This window comes from Pseudonaja textilis, chromosome Z (genome assembly GCF_049901715.1).
Source record: "Pseudonaja textilis isolate UNSWEBS1 chromosome Z, rPseTex1.2, whole genome shotgun sequence".
NCBI classification, from domain to species: domain Eukaryota; kingdom Metazoa; phylum Chordata; class Lepidosauria; order Squamata; family Elapidae; genus Pseudonaja; species Pseudonaja textilis.
Window position 1 is genome coordinate 39,198,315 of NC_142008.1, and position 26,128 is coordinate 39,224,442.

General features: G+C 41.7%; 1 protein-coding gene across 1 annotated transcript; it reads left to right on the forward strand.

The window, feature by feature from the left end:
* Window positions 1-13,883: 13,883 nt before the first annotated feature.
* Window positions 13,884-19,815, forward strand: EVX1 (even-skipped homeobox 1). The gene is made up of 4 exons (XM_026708280.2): window positions 13,884-14,298; window positions 14,335-14,590; window positions 17,429-17,724; window positions 19,288-19,815. The coding sequence occupies exons 1-4, from the start codon at window positions 14,119-14,121 to the stop codon at window positions 19,813-19,815; spliced, it is 1,260 nt and encodes a 419-aa protein (XP_026564065.2). The 5' UTR covers window positions 13,884-14,118.
* Window positions 19,816-26,128: the final 6,313 nt, after the last annotated feature.

Consider the following 26,128-nt stretch of genomic DNA (forward strand, 5'->3'; position numbering starts at 1 on the left):
TTAAAAGCACAACTACAATGATGTGGGAAAATACCCGAACAAAGCTGAATGCCATACATACATACATACATACATACATACATACGTGTGTGTGTGTGTGTGTGTGTTTTCTTAAGTTTTCTCAGGTACTTACATGTATGGTATTCAGCTTTGTTTGGGTATTTTCCCACGTCATTATAGTTGTGCTTTTAAAGTTGTAGCAACGTTTCGGCAGAATCTCATCTGCCATCATCAGGCTTCTGCTGAATAACATACATACATACATACATACATACATACATACATACATCAATGTCACACACATGTATAATAGTGATACAACTTGATAGTTATTTGTTTATTTGTTTGCATCCCACCTTCATCGCTTTTACAAAGAATTCAGGGTGGTGAACATGTCCAATACATCTTATTTTCTCCACAACAGCAACCCTGTAAGGTAAGTTAAACTGAGAGAGGATGACTGGCCCAAGGTTACCCAGATGGATTTCATGGCTAAGGTGGAATTCGAATGCATGGTTCATGCCCTTTTTTAGCTTTGTGCCTTAACTACTTGACCAAATTGCTTTCTCATGATGTTGCACCTAGCATTTTGCAGGTTTTAAAATCCTTCCTATTGATGTCCTTATCTTGGTTCCTCTACTAAAACACATATATAGGAATCTGAGAATAAGGAGGCATTCTCTGATTTAGAAATTATTTAACACAACTGGATTATTGAATAGCAGGTGGTGGAAATTAAACTGCAAGAAAAAAGGTTAGATTCTTGACTAGATGAATCATATATTTTTAATCCAAAGTGTTAAGAATGTAAGAATTAAAGAAGATCATCCATGTGGAGATTAAAGGCTTAGCTCAGCCTTTCCAGACTAAATAGGCTGATCTCTGAATGTGTAGACATCAAATCCCAGCATTCTTAGCCAGTATTATATATTGGCATTTCCGGTTTCCTCATTATACACAGCATGTCATTTCCAAACTAGCAAAATTGTTGTGACAACCCTTATTTTTTAATTTCAGCTAGAGTGCCATCAGATTCTGATAAACCAAGTACTAAGTGTGTTTTCATTCTACAGAAATTGTGATTATGTGTGAGAGAGGGCAGGTCTCCCTGGAGTAATTTCAACTGAAAAAAATTGTTCCTAAGCCTAATCTGTTTAGTTTGAATTAATTCAATGTTACCTTAATATTTTTGTCATATTGTAATTTATATATACTCTGACAGTTATCCATCATGTTTATTTTATGTGGTTATGTTTATAAGCCACCAATGCCCATACCACTCTGGTGGTACGTAATATACATTTTTTTTAAAAAAACCAACTCATATAGTACAAAATTAAAAAAGAATTTCAGTGGGAAAAATTGCTATCTCTCAAATAAATCAGGCAACCGCCAGGGGACCTAGTGCCCTTTCTAGTCTATGACATGATCTTAAGGCTTCATCAAGGTGAGGGCTAAAGAATTTCAGCGCAGAAAAACAAGATATAATTTCCAGCAAGAACATTTATAATTCTCTCTTTCATTAGACTAACTAGTACCACAAATCAACATTTTCAGAATCACAAAAATTTGGGGGATTTTTCTCAATATCTTCTATATTCCAATTTCTACTTTCTTGTTCAGAACCTCAAAAAGGTAGAAAAGTGATGAAAGCCTTGAGAGATGAAGCCACATTTTGGAATTCAGGTGAGGATTCCTTAAACGGGCATAATTTCTGCTCATTGGATTAGACACTTCCTTCTCCCCATGAAAAACTGCTTATCCTTAAACTAGACTTGCTGTAAAATATGTTGTAGAACTATGGCTGAATTGTGTAAGAGTATTCCTTATTTTCTCTGTTTTTGCTTTCTTCTCACTGGAAACAAGGCAAAAAACAAAAAGCTGTCTTCCAATGTGGAAGTATGGTTTACCTGCAAAAGGGTAAAGGCTAGGAGAAGATAACTGAAACAGACATTATTGTTTTTTTTAATTTGTTTTAGATCTTCTCTTTTCTCTCTCAATTCCATCTCCTTCCTTAATATGAAGCTTGAATTTATCATATTACCCTACCTTATCAAAATTACAGTTCATGTTTACAGAATTTGCTTCTTTAGATTCTTCAGGAAAACTTTTAAAAGGCACCAGTTATCAAGAAGTATTTATCAAAATGTACAAATTACTTTTTTCTAACAATCAGTCCTTTACAATCAAATAGTAATGTAATAGTAGTAATAGTAAAGCAGGATTTTATGTTTTCTAATTAGAAACAAAAATATGGCATATAAGGATATTAGTGAAAAATTACACTCAGGTCATCCCCTGTTATTCTCTTCTTTTGTACAAGAAACTTGTAAAAAGAGTTATTATGAATGGAGAGTAGGACAGAAATATTTGGAATTTCTGTTTTTGTAAAATCCAGTTGTATTTGTTGTTATTATTCTTGTTCTTCATTGTTAGCAAGGAACTTTGTTTTCAAAAATGGAAGTCCTCTTTATTTTTATAATATAACATTTCTGAAAGGACCTGTCAGGTGACAAGCTGACTTCAGATAGTTAATAACTTTAACTGTTAGCAGATTTGATTGTGAAATCGAAGATCATGGAGTCCTGCCGAGACAACCTTCAGTTCTTAGTTAATATTCTACTTAATTCCCTTTTGGATTTATTATTTCATTTTATTGTCTAGCAAGCCCTATTTATGTAGATTTTGAAAGGCAACATTAATATTCATATGAACTTATGGACCAGAATCAAGCAATCTCTTTTAAAACAAGATGATCAATTTATTGCAACATATTTATCCTATTACTATAGTTAAATACAAATTGGCAGTGGATATGACCTAAGTGACACTTGGACTCTTAAAACAATGTGAGGAAGATATGGAAATATTCTGCTGTGGGATACCATTGGAATATATTTTATTAGCACCACGTGTCTTCTTGGAAACCAACAGCATCTACTTTTCTATGTTCTTGTCGTGAAGATGGGGATGCCACTGTTGTCCAAATGACGGGGAAGAGAACAGACGCACTACACACGAGTTGAGGAGCTCAGTCTATGTACACGAAGCTTTATCTCTTCCTTTACATGCTTTTCCTTTCCTTAACAACACACTAAAGAGGTTCTGCTAGGAGCCACCTTCTAACAGGGCCCTCACTGCTTTCAAAGCTTTGAGGCAATAACTGGACCTGAGCCCCCACTCCACCCAAATCAAAAGGGAAGCTGTTCCTGGTGCCTCTAACAAGAGATGCTTATCATTGGGCATAACTGCCCCAGTGGTAGAGATCTGACCTCAGATGCCCCCTGGGTCTGTGGCACCAGCACCACTTCTTTAGTAGCAAGCTCTGTCTTCATAAAAAGTAAATACCATTTGCTCTGCATCAACCCCTGTCTCTACTGAAGTAAATCCTTAGAGATGGGAAATAGGGGCTATCAGTTTTAGAGAAGTGAGAAGCCCTCCTTTCTTCCGCCTAAGTGCCTAGATCCAGACAGCCCCATTTGAAAAGTAGTGTGTTTAATTTATAGGCAGCCTCATTTACACACATAAGAAAAGGAAATGGTTCTTTAGTTCACTTTTATCAAGGAAAATAAATATCTGCATATTCACTCATATTTCCCTGTTGATCAGGAGATCTGAATCTTGAGATAACATAAACCTGGATTCTGGATTCTTAGTTAACCTATTGGCATTAAACTGAGGAAAAAGCATTTGGAATATTTTTTTTTTAAAGCTGTAACAAAGTAATTGTGGTTTACACTTTTAATGTATATACTTGAATGTGCATTGATCGCATGTTTGCAGCTATAAAAATGTTGTTCCCCTTTAAAATATGATATACTGTTATGAAGACATTATGTCAATTGCAATTAGAACAAGCATGTAAAGATTGCAAGTACAACTTTAAAATTTATGGAAGTTATTTCTACCAAGTGCAAAATAAATTAAATGTCTTTTAAAATCTCCAGCTTGGAAAATGATTCATTGGGCTTGGATGCTGTTATTTTTGCAAAGGACTATATTGCCATATAACAAATATGGCAGTAATTTAAAATATTTGGAAATATATCTGCAGCGTTAATTTTGTTTAAATTAGCTGTATATATATTGAATCATCTTTTATGAATGCGTGTGTATGGAAAAAAAGGAGCAAAAGAAATCTATTTAGTCTTACACTAAAATACTATTTTAGTTGACGCTAGTTTGGGAATAAATTGTGTCAATGAACTCAGAGCTCATTGTTAATTTTCCAAATGAAGCACACAAATTGTCAAAATAGTTGAATCTCATACGAGCTGAGATTTTTCTTCCTTTCCCTCCATTCCCTTCCTCCAACTTGTTAGACATCCTTTCCTGTTGCTGTTATGCTTAATACTTATTTATACAGAAATCAATTTAAACTTGCATTTTCTTTCTTCAGTAGTTAAGATACATTCCTAATATATCCTGTATACTCACTTAGGCCCGCTTATGCTCTTCACCAAAACTTCAAAAATAGCCCATCACCCTCGAAAGCAATTTGAGAAAGACTTGATAGTACATCCAGGAATCAGTTTTGAAATGTTTTCAGTGTTCTTTCTTTTCCTTTGGATGGATGTGTTTCAGCTCTGTTTTCTGAATCAGCAGAAAATAAATATGCTCTATCATATATGTGTGATAGTCCTTCAAATATATGAGGATGATTATCTTGATAGTCTTTTCTCCTGAAAGTTCAATTCCTGAAATATTTCTTTTTTTATAGGAGTAGGTCTCTAGGCTCCAGACATGATCTTTGTCACCTTTCTTTAGACAAAATTTCTTATCTTATCACTAGATATGAGCTGGACTAACAATTTAAAAGCATAGTTTTGAAAACTTTATTCAGCATCTAGCCTCATTGCATTAAGTAATTTAAGATTTTAAATTACTTTTATTTAAGATACCAAGAAACCCTGGATGACCAAGGAAGTCCAGCTCCTCCTGTGTGACAGGACCAAGGCCTTTAGGGGCAAGGTACAGTGCTGCTTGAGTTAATCTGAAGGAAAGGTATTCGGTGAAAAGTGACTGATTATAAGAGGAAGATTGAGGATAACTTTTATAGCAATAACATGAGGCAAGTGTGGCAAGGGATTCAACAAATTACCAACCATCAACCAACCAATGTCATCCCTGCTGGAGATACTTCATTGGCAGGGGAACTGAATCATTTCTTTGCTCACTTTGAAGTGGAGACATCAGAGACAGATAAAATATAACTACCAGCCAATTGTAGCCCCCAACACATTGTGGAGGAACAGGAGGTGAGGAGCATTCTGAAGGCTGTGGACCCTAGAAAGGCTGCTGGTCCTATGGTATCTCTGGCTGAGTGCTTAAAGACTGTTCCGATCAGTTGGCTGGAGTCTTTACCAGGATCTTCAATTGGTCTTTACCCCAGTCCACTATTCCAGCCTCGTTTGAAGGCTTCTACCATTGTTCTGCTGCCAAAGAAGTTCCCTATCAATAACCTCAACGATTACAGACCAGTGGCACCCACTCCTATCATCATGAAGTGCTTTGAGAAATTGATCTGCTGGCACATCATTTCTGGTCTTCCACATACATTTGATAAACACCAGTCTGCATACAGAAGAAATAGATCTACAGAGGACGCTATAGTCATCACTCTTCACACTGCTCTGACTCATCTAGAATGGGGGAGGGGGGGCTATGTGAGGATTTTTGTAGACTTTAGTTCTGCATTTAACACAATTCTTCCACATTAGTTTTCATTACTTCTGGACCTTGGCCTTTCTTATTCAATCTGCCTTTGGATTATGGATTTCCTGTCTGGCCAGTCATAGAGGGTCAGATTAGGTAATCATACCTCTTCAGCCCTTATTCTTAACACTGGTACACCACAGGGTTGTGTGTTGAGTCCCTTACTCTATACTCTATGTGCATGACTGCATTCCCACTCACACTAGTAATACTATTACTAAATTTGCAGATGATACAACAGTGGTGGATTCATCTCCAGGGAGGATGAGTCTGCCTACTGAGATGAGGTGGATTGGTTGCTTTCGTGGTGTGGAGACAATAACTTGGTCCTCAACACCAATAAGACCAAGGAGCTTACAGTGGACTGTAGAAGGAGCAGAACAAATATCCAGCCCTTACTTATCAATGGAGACCGAGTGGAGCAAGTGGCCAGTTTTAAGTTTCTGGGTGTTACCATAAAAGAGGACCTGACCTGGGGTGCTCACATTGCAGCAATGGTCAAAATGGCCCAGCAGAGATTATACTACCCAAGACTTCTCAGAAAACAACAACTGAATGAAAAAATGCTGGTGATCTTCTATCACTGCACCCTAGAAAGTATTTTAACTTACTGCACCTCTGTATGGTTTGCCAATTGCACAGTGGCAGATAGGAAAGCACTCCAGAGGGTTAACATCATTGCCCAGAAGATCATTGGTTGCCCTCTCCCCTCTTTGGAAGAGTTTTATAGCTCCCACTGCTTTAAGAAAGTTCAAAACATTCTCAAAGATCCATCTCATCCTGGGCACCCTTTTTTTGAACTATTACCATCTGACAGACAGTACAGAATAATAAAAACAAGCACAAATAGGCTAAAAAACAGCTTCTATCCCAGGGCAGAAGTTCTTTTGACTTCTAAAGTATAGTTCAGTGTTGATGCGGTGTTGGGGGTTTTCGGTTCAATGTGTGGAGTGTGAAGGATGTATATTTCCATGGTCATGATGTGCACTGAAGATGATGTTTGAGTTCATTGTATGAGGTGCAATGACAATAAAGTAAACCAAATATATAGAACTGCTGACAGTATTATAGTCATACAACCCAAGCAAAACCCATCTACGGTCAGCAAGATATGTGAACCCAGCTAACAGTGTCCCAAACAAATCATGATTCAGATCACTGTGGCTCAATATGAGGCTCAATTTGCTATTGGATGAGAGACATACATTTTCCCCAATGCTGTATAATTATAGATGTTTTCCTGCATCTTTCAGTCCTGCAATTACCCATGCTTCACCATGCTATGAATTTGGATATTTCTTTCAGCTTTCAAGTACTTTAGAAACAGACATTTTAAAAGTGGTATTTGGAAGTTCCTATGCAATGTTTTTTTAAAAAAATCAAGTGTTCTATCACTAAAATGTGGAAGTTTCTGAAGCCTTTTTCTATCCTAGTGCCCCAAAAGTAAAAATAAAAAGTCTAACATTGTGTAAATTATTTCTGTTGCATCAACTTTATGTGTAAACTGGGGAATAAGTGAATACTGGAATTGCTTCCCTCATTTGCAGTAATTTGAGTCTAGAAATGCTAAAATGGACTTTAATAAAAGAGTAATCTTTAATTTAAAAAATGATTTAAGCATATTCCTATTCCTTGGATAAGGTTTCTCTTAAGGGATCTTTTGTGCTGAATACAAGTATCTAAATATCTTTAAAAGCATGCAAGGACTTTCAGCATTCATGTATGAGGGTATTCAGGAGGTCATCAGTAAAGATGAGTTACTTTCCTTTAAAAAATTTTTTTTATTGGTTTTTAAAAACAAACATAGACAAACAAAACATAAAAACTTCAAGCCATCTTCCATATGTATACATACAGTGTGCCAGTTGGTTTACAAATTGTTTTGTGCTTCCATTTTGTAGTCTTCAATTACAATTGCACTGCATATAATCTCATATTTTCAATCAAAAATTAAATACCTTAGTATCATTATTAATCAATCATTTGACTATACTTTTATTCATTCATGTTTTACAAGATAATCATAATTTACTTAGTTTATTTTATAACAGTTCATATTATCATCCCAAATCTATCCTAAAATCATTTTGTAAGAAGTACATCTTTATATATTTATTATTTTCTAAAAATCTACATATTTCATTACTGTATTTTATTGTCTAACCATTGACAGAAAAGATCCCAAATTTTATAAAATTGTTTATCCTCTTGATCTCTAATTTCAAATGTCAATCTACTCATTTCAGCACATTCCAATATTTTCTTAATGATTTCCTCCTGATAAGTTACTTTCCTTTTGTTGCACTTCAAAAGTATGGGATACCCTTGGCCTTCCTTGATTCAAAGTAATGAAAATTAATAATTGACAATTCTGATTGTTAAAAAGAATCAGCAGCAACCATAAGTAGAGATAAACTATCTCAGTTTCCTTTTTGAAACACCTTTAACATTCCATTTTATTTTCTTCTCTTTTTTTTCCTTTACTCTTTCCTTCCCTTTTTGTTTTTACAGCAGTATGCATGTGCATCTATTTCATTCAAGAGGGATCTTTTTTTACAGCCATGGTCTCTAACATGGGTATCGATATGGCTATAGACACTTCCCATGACAACTGCTAGACTTCATGCCCTACTTGCCTTTTTACACTTAAAATCTGGCCCCATAAAAAATCCAGCACCAACATTTAGTATCATCTTGCTATTCAGAATGTCTCTGCAATGAACTTCCTCAGCAAACGACAAGAATGGTTTGGTAATATAGTCACCTGCTTTGGAAAGAGACAAAGACAAGCTAAGGAGGAGTGGAGGTGTTCTGGAGAAAGGGGTAGATGGAGTAGTAGTTAATATTCTGGTGGATCGGGGTCTTGTAAGTAGCTATTATGCCAATACTCTCCCCAAATAGCCATGTTATAAACCCATTGCTCCATATATCTCCAAATATCTAAGTATCTTCATCCAGCTAAAAAAGCTGAAAAACACATTTTTACAGGGTCTGAAAAAGATAGTTTTTGTCTTCAAGACAGAGACATTTTGTATGAGAACTGGAGAAAAGTTATTTACCAGAGAATATTAAACCTATCAGTTTCGTTGTTCTTGTTAAGTCTACAGCATGTGCATTTACTGCAGTCATCTTTCATGGCCATATTGATTATCAAAATAAGAAGCCTATGAGAAGCCTTTACCTGGGCTTTGTAGAGGTGCCTTGTCATTTAGTTTGCTCTTCTTCCTGCTAACATACAGTCACTTCTAATCTCAAGTACATTGTGTGGTGATTCATGGTATGGAAGAATTATCTCCCCTAAAAAAAAAAAATCAGATAATTTTAAAGAGGAAGAAACACACAGACACACAGACACACACACACACACATGGACAATACATACCTGGTTTCTGAATTCCTTGAAAAGGAAATGCAATGAATAGCCACCTCTAAATTTCCTACATCTTCTTTCCCTTTGACCTTCTGATGTGCAATCACTTTCCTATTTATAGGCGACAACAGAATCTTTCTTGCATTTGATGGTGTTGATGCTGCTCAGCAAACATTTCTCTTGTGATTGGTACTGTAACTGTTAAGTTATCATGAAATCTTTGATGTTTTTCCCATAACAATCTGACAGGGCTACTGTTTGTATTGATAATCTATTATCTATAAACTAATAAGAAATGTTTACCACAGCAGGAACTATTTTGTTTCTCTTGGCATCAATTCCCCATCCTTTGTCTTCTCTTTCTGATGCAGCATCCTTGCAGGTATGGTGTTGTGGAGATAAAAGGAAGGCAGAGAAGTCTGCCTTCCTTTTATCTCCACAACACCATACCTGCAAGGGGTGGGGTTGTATTGAAAGGTACTGTCTGGCCCCACATCACTCAGCCAATGTCACAGAGAAGTGGAGAATTGAACCTGGGTAGCTCATTTTGACACCTTAATCACAACTACTACTGTTCAATTAATTAATTGAATTAATTAATTAATTACTACTGTTCAATTAATCAACTTCCTATGTAACAAATGAATTGTTCAACACACACTGAGAAGCATAGAAAGGGAGCAATCAAATTAGCATGGCTTTATGATGGGGAAAAAAAAACACATTTAGGAGTATTTCCATGACCAATGAACTACTTTTGAAAACTCACAAACTTACCCACAATTTTTCAATCTTCAGCTGCACAAGTGTGTAAACTTCTGTATTTCCATGATTGTTTGTTAAGCATAGATTTCAGATGTACTATTTGCTGGTGAATTACTCTTACTGAGCAAAATGAGTCTACCTTCTGAATATAGATGGCATGATGCCCCCCCCCCCCTTAAAGAATGAACATCAATTTCAATACAGAGACATACTTCTCAAGGTGCCTATGCTTTGCTGAAAAATACTGGGATTTGTTTCAGTACTGGGAAGGTTTAAGACAAAGCCATTTCTATTTGATTTATGCATTCAGAAAGTACAAATCCTTCAAGTCGGAGGTCACAGAGGGACTTGGGTGGAGGAGACTTCTCAATCTCACCGTACAACACAAATCCATGAGAATCAAGGGGCAACTCTGATTAAAATTATTCTTCTAATGGGCAATGTATTGCTGGTTCAGATGGAAAAAAACTGCCAATTTGTAGCCTCTTTGAGAATGAGAAGAACCTTTATCTAGGACTACTGTTTGTTTTAAGAAGGAATTTTTAGACTAGGAGTTAGAAGGCTTGTTAGAAGTTCATATCCCTCCTTAGTGTTGGATGACCACTGGCTGACAGCTACTCTACTTTTCAGGATTGTGTCCTGGAAAGGTTCCCATGGAAGCTTTTCTGAACGGTTGGAGGAAAATTGGACCAATACAAATAAAACATAAGGTTTAAAATTAACAGCAGGAGGGAATGTTCTTTTCATATTTTGTATCACCAAATTGCATGTTCAGGCCTGGCTCTCAACTAAGTTTAGGATAAAATCATATTCGTTACCACCAAAGTCTCAGATAAATATATATATGGGTTCAAGGAAGTTTCTATTAGCATTACTTTGCCCCATCCAGGACCTTATTGTAAGATTTGTTTTTTAAGACTGTGTTTCTATAAAACAGAACTGCTGGTACAATAGCAAGTAGATTAACAAATCAGTTAATTCAGAATCCACTAAAAGTAAAAAAGAAAGAGAAGCAGAAATATTAATGTCTATTAGTCCACTCCTATTCTGTATACTTTTAACCTATTATGAATAAGCCCTGTCTTTGGTTCCTTGCCTTTTGTTGTGTCCCTTTTTACTAGCACTCCAAGTCATTGGCAATGTAGATCTTGATTACTGGTATATCTCTGAGGATTTCTTATCCTAAAGTGGGCAGAACAATTACACATTTTCTCTCCCTCCTGAATTATCCTTCCTAGGAGGGAAAAAAAGGCATGTATGCTTATATAAAAGAGACAGCACATCTCAACGCTGCTTTTAACACAGTGCATTCCATTTGGTGGGGGTGATTTTTAATCGGGTTATTCTTCAATTAACTCAAATGTTATAAATGCCAACAAGGCTGCAGTAGTGATCTTGAGGATCCCCCTTGGAAATCATTGAACCCCTTCCCTCCTGATAATGAAAGTTACCAACTTGCTCCATACAACGTAGAAGGTCCATTTGTCACAGCATCTGGAAATCAACAAGGATTAAATCCTCTAATAATTTTGATACTTTTAAGCAGCTGAAAGAAAGGGATTCAGAAATGCAAAGCACATGCATCCCTTTCCCTGTCCTTTCCAAGGAGCCAGGACTTCTCAGTGTGATCCTGAAAGACAGGCAACCAAGAAGATATGCTTTCTGATGAGTCTTGATTTCTTCCCTTTGAAGAAATTTCACCCAGCCTAGGAAGTCCAATTTTGACGATAGTGTGACTGGAGGGACCAAATTCTCTTTGACATGACTCCAACTGACATATGAACAGTGGGAACAGGAGTCACTCAACTGATACATCAACAGCGGGGACAGGTTTTCTAGAGCAGGAGACAATGTAAAGTTGTCCCCTGCCCCACTACTGCACACTGGGAAAGAAAGCCATATCTGCACACTCTATATTGCCTACATTCACATGGCCCCACTTTTCCAACTCCAGGAATGATTGCACTCTCCATGAGCATTGCCTTGATTTCTCCCGCAGGACAGAACCACTATCCAAGTTTTGCCCCGGAGAGAACTAAAACTAACAACGAGAGTGCTTTTAAAGGGCAACCAGCTGCCTAGCCCAGACGCTGAAGACTAATTTATTACCCTGATCTGCCCTAAAGGGTTATTCACCTGAAATTAAGAGTCGGTGAACTTAGCAAATCTTTTCCCCAAAACGCAGCTTATTCTCCCATGGACTTCATTGCCATGGGTGTTAGCTCAAAGCGCCCCTGCTCTTCAGCATTCTGGAATGGATAATTTGATATTTCCCACAGTGCCACCATTCCTGCCGCTCACTTAAACAAACGAGCCTGCTTTGAAACCCGTATCACTTTTCCTTATACTGGCCGCAAATAACGCTCTGAGATTTTACTAATCGCCGCCAATCGAGGGAGCAAACCTTCCTGCTTTATTAGTCTGAAAGATGCTTTCCCCAAACAAATTTCTCTGCAATTCGTGGATAGTACTTCCTACTGAATTCACAATGTTTTATTTCTGAAGAAACAGCGACAAAACCCTGCAGCCAGGGCGCTATCCAACCTTTCATGCCAAACCTGCTAACGTGGATTGGTAGATTTCAGGACTCCTCTGCATACGAAGGGGTGGGTTTAAAGAGCTTAAAAGGAAACGGGAGGCCATAGCTGAAGGCAGCGAGCAACCAAAATGAAATATCTTTATAGTGTGGAATTGTGTTTGCAGGGTCTTCAACTGCTTCTACAACTTGTTTTGTACTTGTCAGTCACAGAGCAGCGATATTTCTGCTGGAAACACATTTGCTTCATTAATGTCATACAGGATTACTGAACTCCTATTCACCATTCTCAGTCCCAACCTGGCTTCTTCAAATTACTAGACTGACGGGAACTTGTGTAGCTTTTGTTTTAAATAGCGTGCGCTATACAAGTAAAAAAAAAACCCCAACCACCACTTATAAATCGTTTATCATAATAGAAACGTTATTGAACGAAAGTTTAAACGCAATGGTTTTTTTTTAAATCGTAAATAAGAGCCAAAGGATTTACAAAGGATGGATTAAGGGTGAGGTTTTATTCTATAGTTCTTAAACGCGTAGGATTGGGGGGGGGCGCTGAAAAGAAAGAACAAAACAACAAAGGTTTAAATCATTATATATGTTAAAGCAGCTGGGTACATTTGAAAGGTAAAAACTTCTACAAAACTTGGTTTGCTAAACTTTATGCATTCAGTATAAATCTGCCTAGACTCTTCTCCTTTCGAATTAATAGCCGACTGTTGTTTCTTTCTAGGGTCGAAACGTGTAACTAACTACCTTCTGGTGGATTTCCCTCCCAAAGTAAGAAAAACATGTTGTTGCATATGTAAAATGCATATACCTAGAGCTATCCTTATCCACCATCAGCACCGGAGGCAGGACATCAGTCCAGCTGTCCTCCTTCCAGGATTGCTCCTGATTCTGGAGTTCCAACCAGATGGGCCAAAGACTTGAAACCGAGTGATGCCTTTGAAGGAAAAGGGAGGAGGGAGAGGGGTCAAACAAATCGCAAGAGGCCACCTCGGCCATCATGAATGAAAGGTCCGAACCTAGTTTTCAAGGGCATCTTGGAAACCTTTGGCCTGTACCAGCTAGAAAGGGAGAACTCCTTCGGAATCTGCGATCTTTGGATAATATCTTCTTCACGTCCGGAGAGGCGCCACAACTGAAACATTTCCCGTGTGGTGGATCAAAAGGCGGTACGCAACAGAACTGGACCTAAAGGAGGTTGGTCTCTCAGGTGAAGACCTCGAAGAGGCAGTAGTATGGTAACAGCCTTTTCTCTCTCCTGCCTGCTCTGCCTCTCGCATCCCTCGGTTGCACTGGTTACACCTGGTGCTTCCCCACTCCTCTCCAGCCTCCCCCAAAAAACCCGCCTTCGCTCCGGCTCTTCCTTTCATCTTCCGGCCGGCAGACGCTCCTATTTATCCCCCGACAATCAAGCCAGTGGCGTCACCAGAGGTAACTGTAATGACGAATGCGTCATTAAGGGATGACAGCATTAGAAAGAAGAGGGCAATGGTAAGTCCCCTCCCAGAGCCGGCGCTGCACACTGGAGCGTTCGCATCACAAGGTAATCCCCCGGCTCGCCCCGTTGGCAGCTCCCCTCCGCCTCGGTAGAAGAAGAAGAACTCGGGCGGGAGGGGGGACAAGCCTCCCCGGAGTGGATGGAGGCTCGGGTGGGGGGGGGGGGGGAAGAGCGCCAGAACGCGAGAGGGAGAACCCTGTTGGGCTGCTTTAAAAGACACCCACGATGGAAACCAGAAAGGAGATGGTGCTGTTTCTGGACGGAGTTCAGCTTGGCCCTCTGGCTGGCAAGAGGGCGCCTAATATGGCAGAGGCCGTGGGGGCCCCGGATCCGCAGGACAAGATGATGCCCAGGATTTGCTTGAGCCCTAGAGCTGCCTCCTTGTCCTCCCGGGAAAATGGAGGAGCGGGAAGAGGTGCAGGAGGAGAAGAAGAGGAAGAGGAGGAAGAGGAAGAAGAAGAAGAAGAAGAGGAGGAAGTAGAAGCCCGACCAGCGCCAGGGACCGTCCCAGAGAACCGCTCCGCAGCAGCAGCACTTCTTTCTGCTAATCAGCAGACCTCCCTCCACCGCCTTCCCCCCACCAAAGCCCACCAAAGCAATTCTGACACCGAATCGGATTTCTATGAGGAAATCGAGGTGAGCTGCACCCCGGACTGCGCCCCCGACAACGCGGAATACCACCTCCAGCACGGCAAAGGTACCCGATCCCTCCCCGCTTCCCTTCTCTTGAGCTCCCGGGAGACCCATCTGGATTCGCAGCTGGGTGGGACGGGACAAGACTAGCGCTGCTGTTTGGCTCAGTCCTCAGAGCGCTTCCAAGCTGCAACTGGCAGCCGATTATTCACTCTGGCTGAGGTGATTTCTGGATCGCCGCCTGCGTTTTATTTTCTTCCCCTCCCTCTTTGAACTGCCCTCCCCCGGTCTCCAAATCCTGAGGCTTGGTCGCTTCCATCTCTAATTGCCCACCAAGAGGCATCTGCAGTAAGCCACACACATCTCCCCCTTTGAAGTCTAATGACATGTTACTGGAGGACGTGAAATCGCATCCTCGCTGCAACAAAGAATTAAAAGCTTTTACAGAATTCCCGCTCCATGAAGCCTAGACTTTGATTGCAATAAATCCCCAGAAGCTTCTCTTTCTTTCCCTATTGCTGTGCCTAGCACTTTCTTGATGCTCCCTTCTTCCAAGATTATAGGATTGCCTGGTGCCCCCTGCCCCCTTCCGATTGCCAAGGAACAGGAAAGGAAAGCTTCCTCCTTAACATTTCACAGCAAGATCAAAAGCATCCATCCGCTCCTGCCGGCCGTCCTGTCCAAAGGCTGTGTTGCAAGGAAGCGGGCGAGCAATTTTCCCTAGCGAAATTGCAGAATTTCCTGGGCGAATGAAGAAGCAGTCACAGTCCAGGCGACATCACACACGCACGTTCTCTCCCTCCGACAGAAAGACCTCGCTCTCGCTCGCTCTCCTCCCTGCCCCCATGTTTCTCAGCTGCACACCCTGCAGTTCTCATGTCCTCTTGACAGGTTTGTTCGAGGCCCCCAAGTGCTCTTCGCTTCCCTGTCTTGTGGCGCCAGTTCGGAAATGGCTGTGGGGTTTAATGCCTTTGGTCTCAGGAGGACACCCTGATAATTGTCTGCAATGGAAAGGTCCGAATGATTTCCCCTCCCCTGCCTGCCTTTCCCTTCCTTTTCTAAATCCCCGACTCCATGCTCCTTCTGTGAAAGGGGTGCCCAGAGTGAAAGTTCCTGTTTGGCTTCTGAAAATTTCTTTCACCTGGAGTATTAGGGGGACGGGGGGACGGGGTTGGGGGGTTGGGGGGACGGGGGGACGCCATTCCTTATAAAGAAACAGAGAAAGAAGCGACTGCGTGTAGTTGGTGTTTATAGACACGATTCTCTTATCGCGGGTAGCTTGGCAATGACGGGGGCTTGGAGAGGGACATGGCAGCCTCTTTCAGCCTCTTTACCAGGCCCCAAAAGTTGTCAGCTGGTGTCCCAGTTCCTTCACGCAACAGAAAGGGGGAATCCGAGAGGGATTCAGCGCCATTCCTTTTGCTTATATGTTCCGTAATGCACTACAATACATAATCCAAAGTAGACCCTGCCCTGTCTTGTTCACTGGGGGTGTTCTGTGTATGTGTTTGAAGGTGGAATCTTCTATGCTTTAACTGCCAGAATGAAGCTGTAGCAACACAAAACACAGACAGGTGAGGGCACTTAACTGTAGCATAAACTTTTTGGTCCATTTGATCAGATGCAGGATAACAAAGGTGACGGTTTTCCTTTTCTTGGCAAGAAGGATATAGAAGCCTTTAAAACGCTTTTCTATTGGAGGGGGAAGAGACATCTCGGATTTTTATTCTGTTCTTACAAATTCCTCTGACTGCAGGTGCTATCAAATAAACGTTAGAGAAAAGCTTGCCATTCTTTCCGCTTCCGGAAAGGAGTTTACAGACCAGAGATGCCATTGCGTCCAAATGGACGCCGGGATACGTTCCTTCCTAGGTTTCCTGACGCGTTGGCTTTAAATGAGAAGCTGAGCGTCTTTCATTGCATCGGATAGCAGTCTTGGTGCCAGAAAGTGGCGTGGTGTGTAAATGAAACATGTCCAGGAAAAGGGAAAATACAATTTATAGAAAACTTTGTCCGGTAGATTTTAGGATAACTTATTCCAGAGTGTGGGCCTGGGGCTGCAGTTTCCTATGTGCACTATAAACACTACAAAATGGGATTGGCACTGAATGACACTGTATCCTCATTAGAAAAATAGGCAGAAAAACCCGGTACATGTTCAAGTGGGGATAATTAATTCGATTTACTCTTCGCTAGGTATTTTTAAGATTGTAATTTGAAAGGCAGAGAAAAAAGGCAGATCGGAGAATTTGGCCCCTAGATTCGGTATTCTCTATTGGATATCACTGGGTGGTCTTCAAATAACTTTTGTTTCTTCGTGGAGTACCAGCCTGATTAAATGCAACTCATGGGTTGTTCAAACCTTGAGAGTAAAACCTATATTCTATCTCACGAAATTTAGCCTCCGAATAAACGTGCCTACGTTGTTAAAGCCCAGTGGATTAACGGGGCAAGCGATTCCCATTTGAGCAGCCCAATTTAATAAGGCTGAGCTGGTCATCGTGCTGCCCCCATTCCCCGCAATCAACCTGTTGTTTTTATTTATTCACTATTCATTTTTATTCATCCACTATACATGTGCTCTCTCTCTCTCTCTCTAACACTTTGTATTCCTAGATTAAAGGACGGCCCGGGTCCCGCATCTTCAGAAGTCAAGGAGGCTAATTTGCTTTATTTCAAACGTGGGTGAAGGAGCCCTGCCAACTCCCCAGGGTCCCTTCAATAGTACTGGAGAGGAACCCCTGTCCTGAGCCTCTGCTCCAAAGGGCTGTCCTGATGACACTATTGCCCGATTTGGAGTGGGAGGGGGAAGAAATAGAAATGGGTTGGGGGGGGGAGACATAGTCAGAGCTCCAGCTGTCTTTCTCCCTCTGGATGGCTTCCTCTCTACTTTCCCCTGCAGGGCAGTGCTCGGATACTTCAGCTGAGAGCCCTAGCAGCGAAGGCGATCTCTCCAAGGGCAGCGGTGGCGCTGGCAGTGGAGGTGGAGGTGGAGGTGGAGGTAGTGGAGGTGGAGGTGGAGGTTCTCAGGGGTCGCTGGCTTGCAGCGCCAGCGATCAAATGCGCCGTTATCGCACCGCCTTCACGCGGGAGCAGATAGCCAGGCTGGAGAAAGAGTTTTACCGGGAGAATTACGTATCCAGACCCAGGAGATGCGAGCTGGCCGCCGCCTTAAACTTGCCCGAAACCACCATCAAGGTAGGTTTGCATGTATATTTGGCCCAAACTCAGGAAAGATTTCGGAGCGTTTCCACGTGTCTGGGCTGGGACTTTGACCCTCCCCAAGTCCTCTCCACTCCCCCCACCCCACTAGTTCCCACTGTCAAACAGTTTCAAAAGCAGCACTCTTTTCTGGCGATGGTGGATCTTGATCCTCAATTGTAAATGGTTGATTTCACCTTGGGATACGCTAGACTAGCTCTGCAGCGGTTTCTTCTTGGGAGAAGAGGAACTAGCCATCTGCTGGGGAGTAAGTCTCCTTTCTTCCTTCAGTGAAACTTCTTTCCAGGTGGGTGTGACTAGGTCTACAGCTTTAACCTTAGTTAGGGATAGTCTTTTAGGGACTTGATGTCAGCCACTTTCAAAAATCATTTCCATGTAGTGCAAAGGGCTTTAAATGATGATCAGGAAGGTCATCAATCCGCCCCCCCCCCAAAAAAAACTTGCTTGTTTATTTTGAGTCCACCTTAACTTGCCCTTCCCCATCACCCCCACCACCCAACATCAACTTATCTGGCTTGCTGAAATCAATAATACTTATTCAGAAGTCAAGCATTTAAACTAAAATGTCAGGCTTCAACCATTAGAATGGAAACATTCTAAGGTCTAATTTAAGTGGGTTAAAAAATAGCATCTGTATCATTATACAAAGTAGCAGTTGAGCAGATTTATTGGGGAATAAACACTTATAACTAGGGAGATTACTAGGTAATCTTATAGGCAGGATTTACTTATTTTTTGCCTCTCTCTCCTGAAACAGAATTGCCTAATTTGAGTCTCTCTACGTGCATATTAAAGATTCATTTTCAGTGTGTTCGTATTAAGAAATTTTCTGTACATTTAGGCAGGCTGTCATTCAGACTGTTAGTTTCACTGCACATCTTAGAGATGAGAATTATCTGAAAGATCCTGAAAATATCTTGGCAAAGACTAAAAATTGGCAGAAAAGAATGAAGAGGAAAGAAAATAGGAAGCAATCTTGCTATTAAGCATTACTACTACTTATTGTTATTACATTTGTTATGAAAATAGCATTGATTCCTGCTACACCAGACTTATGCAGGGAGTGGAAGAGTATAATAAGAATATATAATATATGGATGTTCCAGGGGAAGCTTATTTTTTTATACCTCATATTAGTCTGATGATCTGCACTTCTCCCATGTTTTTCACTCATTTATTCCATTCACAATAATTTTATTTCTATTCAAATGTGCGGGCCACAAACAATTCCACTCCTTGACAATTGTGCAGATCCGGCAATTACATTATTGCCAACACCAATAGATATAATGCAGCCTTCCAATTTGATTTTTTAAATGATGATGTGGGAGAAAATGCTGGGCACACAGCCCCATGCCATCGAAATCTTAAATATCCTCGGTAGCCAGAACTGCCGCCTGACGTCCCCCAGACGGGCCCTTCTACAGCCTCTGGGAAGGATGCCGAGGTCGGGCATGGAACGGAGGGTTGTGGCGGGATCCCAGCCTTGCTGGCGACTCAGCGCTTCTTTTGCTTTGCCTTTCCGTCCCCTTCCCCCAGGTGTGGTTCCAGAACCGGAGGATGAAAGACAAGAGGCAGCGCCTGGCTATGACATGGCCCCACCCAGCGGATCCAGCTTTCTATACCTACATGATGAGCCACGCGGCGGCCACCGGCAACTTGCCCTACCCCTTCCCCTCCCACCTGCCCCTGCCTTATTATTCCCACATGGGCCTCGGAGCCGCTTCGGCCGCAGCCGCCCCCTTCAATTCCCCCCTGAGGCCGCTGGACACCTTTCGCGTCCTGTCCCACCCGTACCCGCGACCAGAACTGCTATGCGCCTTCCGACACCCCTCTCTCTATGCTGGTCCGACTCACGGGCTGAGCGGTGCCGGAGGGAGCCCGTGCTCCTGCTTGGCTTGTCACGGCAGTCAGGCGAGCGGGCTAATCCAGCGGCCTTCGGGATCGGACTTTAGCTGCTCGGCCACCACTCGGACGGACTCCTTTCTCACGTTTACACCTTCGGTGCTGAGCAAGGCCTCCCCGGTCCCACTAGACCAGCGCGAAGAAGTCCCTTTGACCAGATAAAGGACCCATCTCAGGTTGCGCTGTTTTCCTCCCGCCCTCCCCGTCCCGGCCACCCTCCTTTCCAGAGACCACCCGGGCGGTGATCGCTCCTCTCTTAAAGTTTAATCCCCTCAATTCGTGGACATCAAGGAATGGAAACAAAAACCGAAAATAAACCTGGAAGATAGGGAGGATTTCTAATGGGCACAAATCCGCGGAAGAACCTTGGCCAGCGCGAGGTGCGGGGTTTGGCGGAATATTCCCCAGTGATGGGGAAAGAGGGGTGGGGTGGGGGGAGGGAGAATGATTTCTGCCACAGCAAAGCCAAGAGCTCCTACTTAGTCTTGAGGGAGTTTATCTCCGGCCTATCAGGGCAGATGCTCACCAAACCACGGAGTCAATATTTTATGCATAACCTTATACGTGACTAAAAGGAAAATACTTGAAAGAAGAAATTGTGGATCCTTTTTTTTTTTTAAAGTGTATGTCTGATGAAAGTAAAGATTTATTCTTTGCCAAATTAAAAAGAAAGAAAGAAAGCAAAAGAAGGACCTTTGTGGATTTGCGATAGTGTCAATCTGTTATTATGGCTTTTCTTCCTTTCTTAGTCCGACATCCTTTAAAAAGTAACAACTCTGAATTAGACATTTTAAAAAAAGTTAACTCTTGGAAATACTAGCTCCACATATGCATATATACCCCCACGCATACATCTTCTGTGCACCACCTGAGGAAGGAGGGAGGGAGGGAGGGAGGGAGGGAAGAGAGAACTGAGAAAGCGGAGTCGACACAGAGAACCCTGAGGGATTAAAGCTATTTGTCCTTTAAAATAACAGCGTTCTACTGTCAGTCGCTGAATTGTGACCACACGGACCAAATTAACAAGTGATGTATATGTAGTGGGGAAGGTTCGCACACACACACACCTTTTTGAAAAGGGAATCAGCTGCAAGGCTAATATTCTCAAGACAGAACCAGCCTGGCTGCCAAATACTAACAAGCCGCCAAGGGAAGAGATTAAACGACAGGAAGCCGGATTTTTTTCTCCCCGCAATCACTCAATCACTGGTCTGCAAATGAAAGCCGAATCTGCTTCCTTCTCCTTTCTGGTCTAATTTCAGTTCCCCAACAATATTCGGGTTTAGAAGTGAGTTCTGTATTATCCACTGTATTTGTTATTGCAATTTCCTTTTTCCATATGTGGAATATAACTCTCCATTCCTATCTTTTTTTCTGAATCCTGGGTATGTTATACATTTTTATCTCAATGAAATTACACCCAGCTATTTAGGCTACCTGCTTTTTCATTGGTGGAAGGACAGTCCTCGACATTTAATACCAAATAACAATTTTACCCAACCCTAAGACATAATTTGGCTGGCTTTTTCTCCTTTCTGCTTAATTGGGACCATAAAGAATGATATAATATACTTGAGTTAATTCATTCATTTTAAACCATTGCATTATTTTAAAAGGTATGTTTACACGGGGACAAAAGCAGGAAACTACTATTATTATGGTGTTGGGGTAGAACAGAAGATTTAAAAACAAAAAATGTGGTATGCCCAATAAATTCTTTCATTTCAATTTCAAACATAATTGAAATAGAGGGGAAATGTTTGAGAGATTTGTGACTGGAAGGAAGGAAGATAGATATTTGGATATATACTGCTAATTTATGACAAATCTCCAAGGAAGTCATAGGGACTTAATAATTTACAGCCCCAATTCATAATTTCATAATTTACACCCCCAATTCATCGGTGAAATAAACCTGATATCAGCTAGAATAAAAAGTCTACATTGTAAATAGGCTTTACGAAAACCACTGGATTAAAAAACCTGATCCTTTAACAATGTTAATGGGTCAAAGCAAAGTTATTGCCGTTTTATTGGGAATCTTTAGGATTGTTAGGCTTTCCAATAACCTATTGTAGGCGGAAATATCATTGTTCTTCTAAAGATTCTCACTAATTCTTGTGATAAATTCCAGATTAGAATACTGATTAAGGAGATGTAACAATGGGGAGAATCTATTCATTTGACTAGGAGAATTTCCTTGTCTGGGAAGACCTTCATTTTACCTCAAAATGGCATTATTTTCTAAAGACAAGGAAGAAGGAACTAAAATTTCAGAGCATTGCTTTTTATTTGAAGAAAGGTTCCTGGCACATTGCAAAACCTAAATACCTGGCAAATTATTCTCTCCAAGCACATGTAAAGCGATATCAAATGCAAAAGAGTGAAAATGAAAATGAACAAAACCAGGAACAATTATTTTATGTAATCTGTATTATTAAAATTGTTTAATACACGATATCCTAAACAAATGCAAACTGTAAGATTAACCTCAAACGTACTGAAAATTCCCTAGACGCCTAGGCTGATGAAGAGGAATAAATCCTACAAAAAATAAGTAAGACTTAGTTTTTAGTAAAAATGGTTAATTCTGGGGTGCAAATTAAGTTCTAGATCAGTAATGAAAATGTTAGGCTCCCATCTCTAGAACTCTAGAGAGATTGGAAATCTCGATACGTTAATCATAATTGTACAACGGGAAAAGGTTGCCCTTCTATTGCCTAAATACTTGCTCATCGATTTCTCAAGCCCCCCACCTCCGTTTAGATAATAGATAAAGACTTGAAACCCTCAGAAATATTGATTAAACTAACTTCAGCGAAGAAGTTTCAACTGTGTACTTCAGTCTTTTGCTCAGATCAAAATTCTTACACCATCCCGCCATCTGAAGTCAGCTTCCAAGGAAAGTCCACAAATCAGGAAAGGGAGGAAGTCTGCCTTCGAAAAGAGACAGGCCCACAAATGTTCACACATTATATATGTTATTTTTCCAACTAAAAGTGATAATGAAGGCTGCAATTTTTCGGAACAGTGATTTTTTTTCCGTGGAAAGTATTTTGGTTATCCCATTTCCCCCCTACAATCCTATAAGCTAGTAGCACAGACTCCAAATGTGTGGGTGGCAGCTCTCATAGATTAAACCAGCTTCCTTGGGACTATTGGTAGGTGTCGTTTGATGCACTGCTGTACGGTTTTCAAGATGCATGACTTTCAATTCCCAGAATTCCCTGGTCAACATTGTATGTCTGCATGGCTGGATAGAAACGTCCAAAAACTGCTAACTTTGAGAAATCCTGTTCTATAGTGAAAGGCTAGTGTAGCAAAATCCTTTCCACTCCCCACCCACGTACCAATACTCGACCGGACCCCCTGGGAATCAACTTCCTCCACGGACCGATTTGGCGACCAGCGGGGGGGGGGGGTGTTAATAGAGACGACGCCCTCACATCCTCCAAAAGGGCGGTTTCGTCCTAAGGTGTCAGTTCCGCATCAGGCAAATCCAGGTGACTTCTTAACACTTTGATGAGTCAGATATTTACAGGATTGCTGTGCCAAAACCTTGCGCTCGAATTAGGGGGGAGGGAAGAGAGATTGGTGTAATGGAGACCAAGGGGTCTAAATTATTGTGGTGTATAATATTACAGATAATACACTCCGTAGTATACCTGTATTATCGTTTATTATCGTTAAGGCACCCAACCATCTGGATGTGTTTGGGCCAGCCATACTTTCAGTGCCCTAGGAAAAAGGCAAGGGCAAATCGACCCCCATAAATATTGCCAAGAAAACTGGGTGGATATTGTTGGATAATTTACAAAACACAAAATGTATGTATGTACACACACTATCATCTCCCTCCATGTCCCTGGTCCCTTCAAGCCATGGACGTTTTCAAGGGACTCCTTTCGATCCCTCCCACCCTGCCAGGGATGAAGCACCCTGGTCAGAGGGCAGAGATTGCGGAACTCAGGTAAACAGGCTGCGAGGGGGCTGCGATGCCAGGCGTATTTTCAGTTAATAGGGAGAGAAAATGAGGTGTCTGAAGCTATATTGGAAACTACAAGATCGATGATCCTCCCTGTGTCCAATCAGCAGCCTTTAATTGACTGTATTTTCTAAGTAATTGAGCCACCCTGCCTCCAAATTGAAGTGGAAGATATAACAATACATCTTTCTCCCAGGAATTACTCATTACTTCATAATGAAATTTTCCTTTTGCTCCTTCTTCCTCTTTCGTTGTTTTTGGGGGTGGGGGTGGGGACCCAATCCAAGCTGCCATTTGGCAAGAGCTTCCAGGAAGAAAACGTGAAGAAAACGAGGCGTAGGAAAAATTATTCTTGCGGGGAGGGGAGGGGAGGGGAGGGAAAGGCCGGCAGTGATGGGACCTGTATTTCACATGACTGAAGGGAACCGGGCTGGGAAGTTAATTTGAAAGCGGAGGGCTTGGTGAAGGAAACTCGAGAGGCACTTGAAAGCCTGAGAATGGGGTGGATGGATGAGCGCCTTTGTGTATAAGTCTTGTATAAGTCTTGGTCTCTTTTAGCCTTCAAACTTCGTCCTAACCCCAGGCAACCTGAGAGGACTTTTCCTTGGGGGGAGGAGCTGGTGGTTGTCCAGCTGCAGCATTCCTGAGCGGAGTTTGGGGGCTCTGCCCAGAACAGCACCGGGAGGAAAGTGAGGCGCCTGCCTTCCCTCCTTCTCCCTTCTCAAGCTACTCGTCTCCCGGCCCCGCCTCAGTGCCACTTGCCAGCCAGCCCGGCTCGTCTTCAACAGGCCAGCGGCGGGTTGTTAGCGGGTGATTGATTGCCTTATTAAAGCGTGTTCTTGTAAGTGTGACCGAAGGGATTGCACTGCATATGTTAGAAATAATGCTCATTTTAAGCAAGTGAGGGAAGGGAGGCGAGCAGGCGAGACACGGGTCAGCACTCAATAATCCCACGACCGAGTCGACCGGGGGGGCAAAAAAGGGGCAGGTTCTGATCGGGGGGCCGAGGCTTCCCTTCTCACCAGGCTCCCGAGCTCTCTTCCTTCTCGCCAAAAAGTCGGCCGAGGCAACTGGACGGGGAAAGGAAGGACCCTCTTACGCCAAGGGTGCTTTTGTTCCCGGAAGGTCTAATTGGGGACTCGTCACCCTCGTTTAATTCGGAATTGATTTCTTTCCAGGTGGGGTGGACTGTGAGTGCAGCGAGAAAGCTTATCCGTATTGGCCGTTGTGAATCAAAAGTACAAACCGAGTCAAAGAAAGGGGGATTGGGGGATCCTGCAGGCTCCTTTTCAAGGAGCTGTTGTGCAATCGGTGGAAAAACACAATGGTGGTATACGATGCAGTAGCAAACAGAAGGCCTGAAATGGATGTTTTCCTCAGGATCGGTTTTCTGTAGCCTTCTCTGCACCCCATCATTCTCCCCCCGCCCCCCAGCCTAGGTTAGCAGGTTGTGCAGCAGCTGCACTGTCGGAGCGAGCGGACAGGGGTACCCTTGAGAAGGGGAGTCTCTCATTCCCATTATTCTCCTACATGGCATCTCCCTCTTGCTCTGCTTGCGTTATTTTAATCCGAAATGGAACCAATGCAGACGTTGGCCACCATATGCCAAGCTCAATGGGTCCAGCCTTGCCTATAATCCTGGCAAGTGTGTGGGAGATATCAAGGTTAGCTGTTCCCATTTCATTGCCTGTGACGGTAGATCAGCGTGCCCTTTGCAGGAGGGTGGGGGTGGGGAGGCCAAGTGAGATTCAGCAAAGCGAGATTTGGGAGGGACGGGATGTAGTAAGGTAGCGGGGCTGGTTTTCCAGAACAAAAAATAAAATGATCTTAAGACAAGGAGCTAAGACTGTTAAGCCTACATTAAAAGGCTTGTTATTTTCTGCTATTTTCCCAAAATGGGAATTAAGCAAATAATCTTTCTTCTTCAGACCCTTAATGTGTGCCTGAAAGTACCTTTCTTTCCAGCAAAATAATGCAATCCACATTCCAGAATGTTGATGGAGACCCTCATTACAAAGGCAAATGAAGGACTAAATATACAATATGGAGACGGGAGATTCAGATATTAATTTCTAAATTATTTTTTCCAATAATTCTGATAATTAGCTGAAGAACCCGAGTATAAAACAGTCTCCCTAACTTCTATTGACAAATTATTTTTTAGTTCCCAGTAATTCAGGATTAAATTGAATCTAGCAAAAGATTATATCCAGATTCCACAAAATAAAAATAATCTGATATTACTGTTCACAAAACAAATGTGGAGGGTTTTTTTTGTACAGCAAGAGGATAAGATTGATGGTCCAACTTTTCAAGGTGTTTATCTTAGAAAAATAGGTTCAATGCCACTGATTGAAATAGAGTAGGATAGAGTGGAAAAAGAAACCCTATAATTACCAGAAAAATGGTATATCCATCCCTAGGAGGGAAGTTTTGTAGCAGAGTTTTTCAAACATAACTCTTTTAAGGGGGATGGATTTAAATTCCCAG

Excerpts from the sequence above, each read along its gene's own strand:
- EVX1 (XM_026708280.2), top strand. The coding sequence starts at position 14,119 with ATGGAAACCAGAAAGGAGATGGTGCTGTTTCTGGACGGAGTTCAGCTT. Across the intron at positions 14,299-14,334 it reads CCTCCCGGGAAAATGGAGGA|GAGGAAGAGGAAGAAGAAGA; the intron begins GCGGGAAGAGGT and ends GAAGAGGAAGAG. Across the intron at positions 14,591-17,428 it reads CCACCTCCAGCACGGCAAAG|GGCAGTGCTCGGATACTTCA; the intron begins GTACCCGATCCC and ends TTTCCCCTGCAG.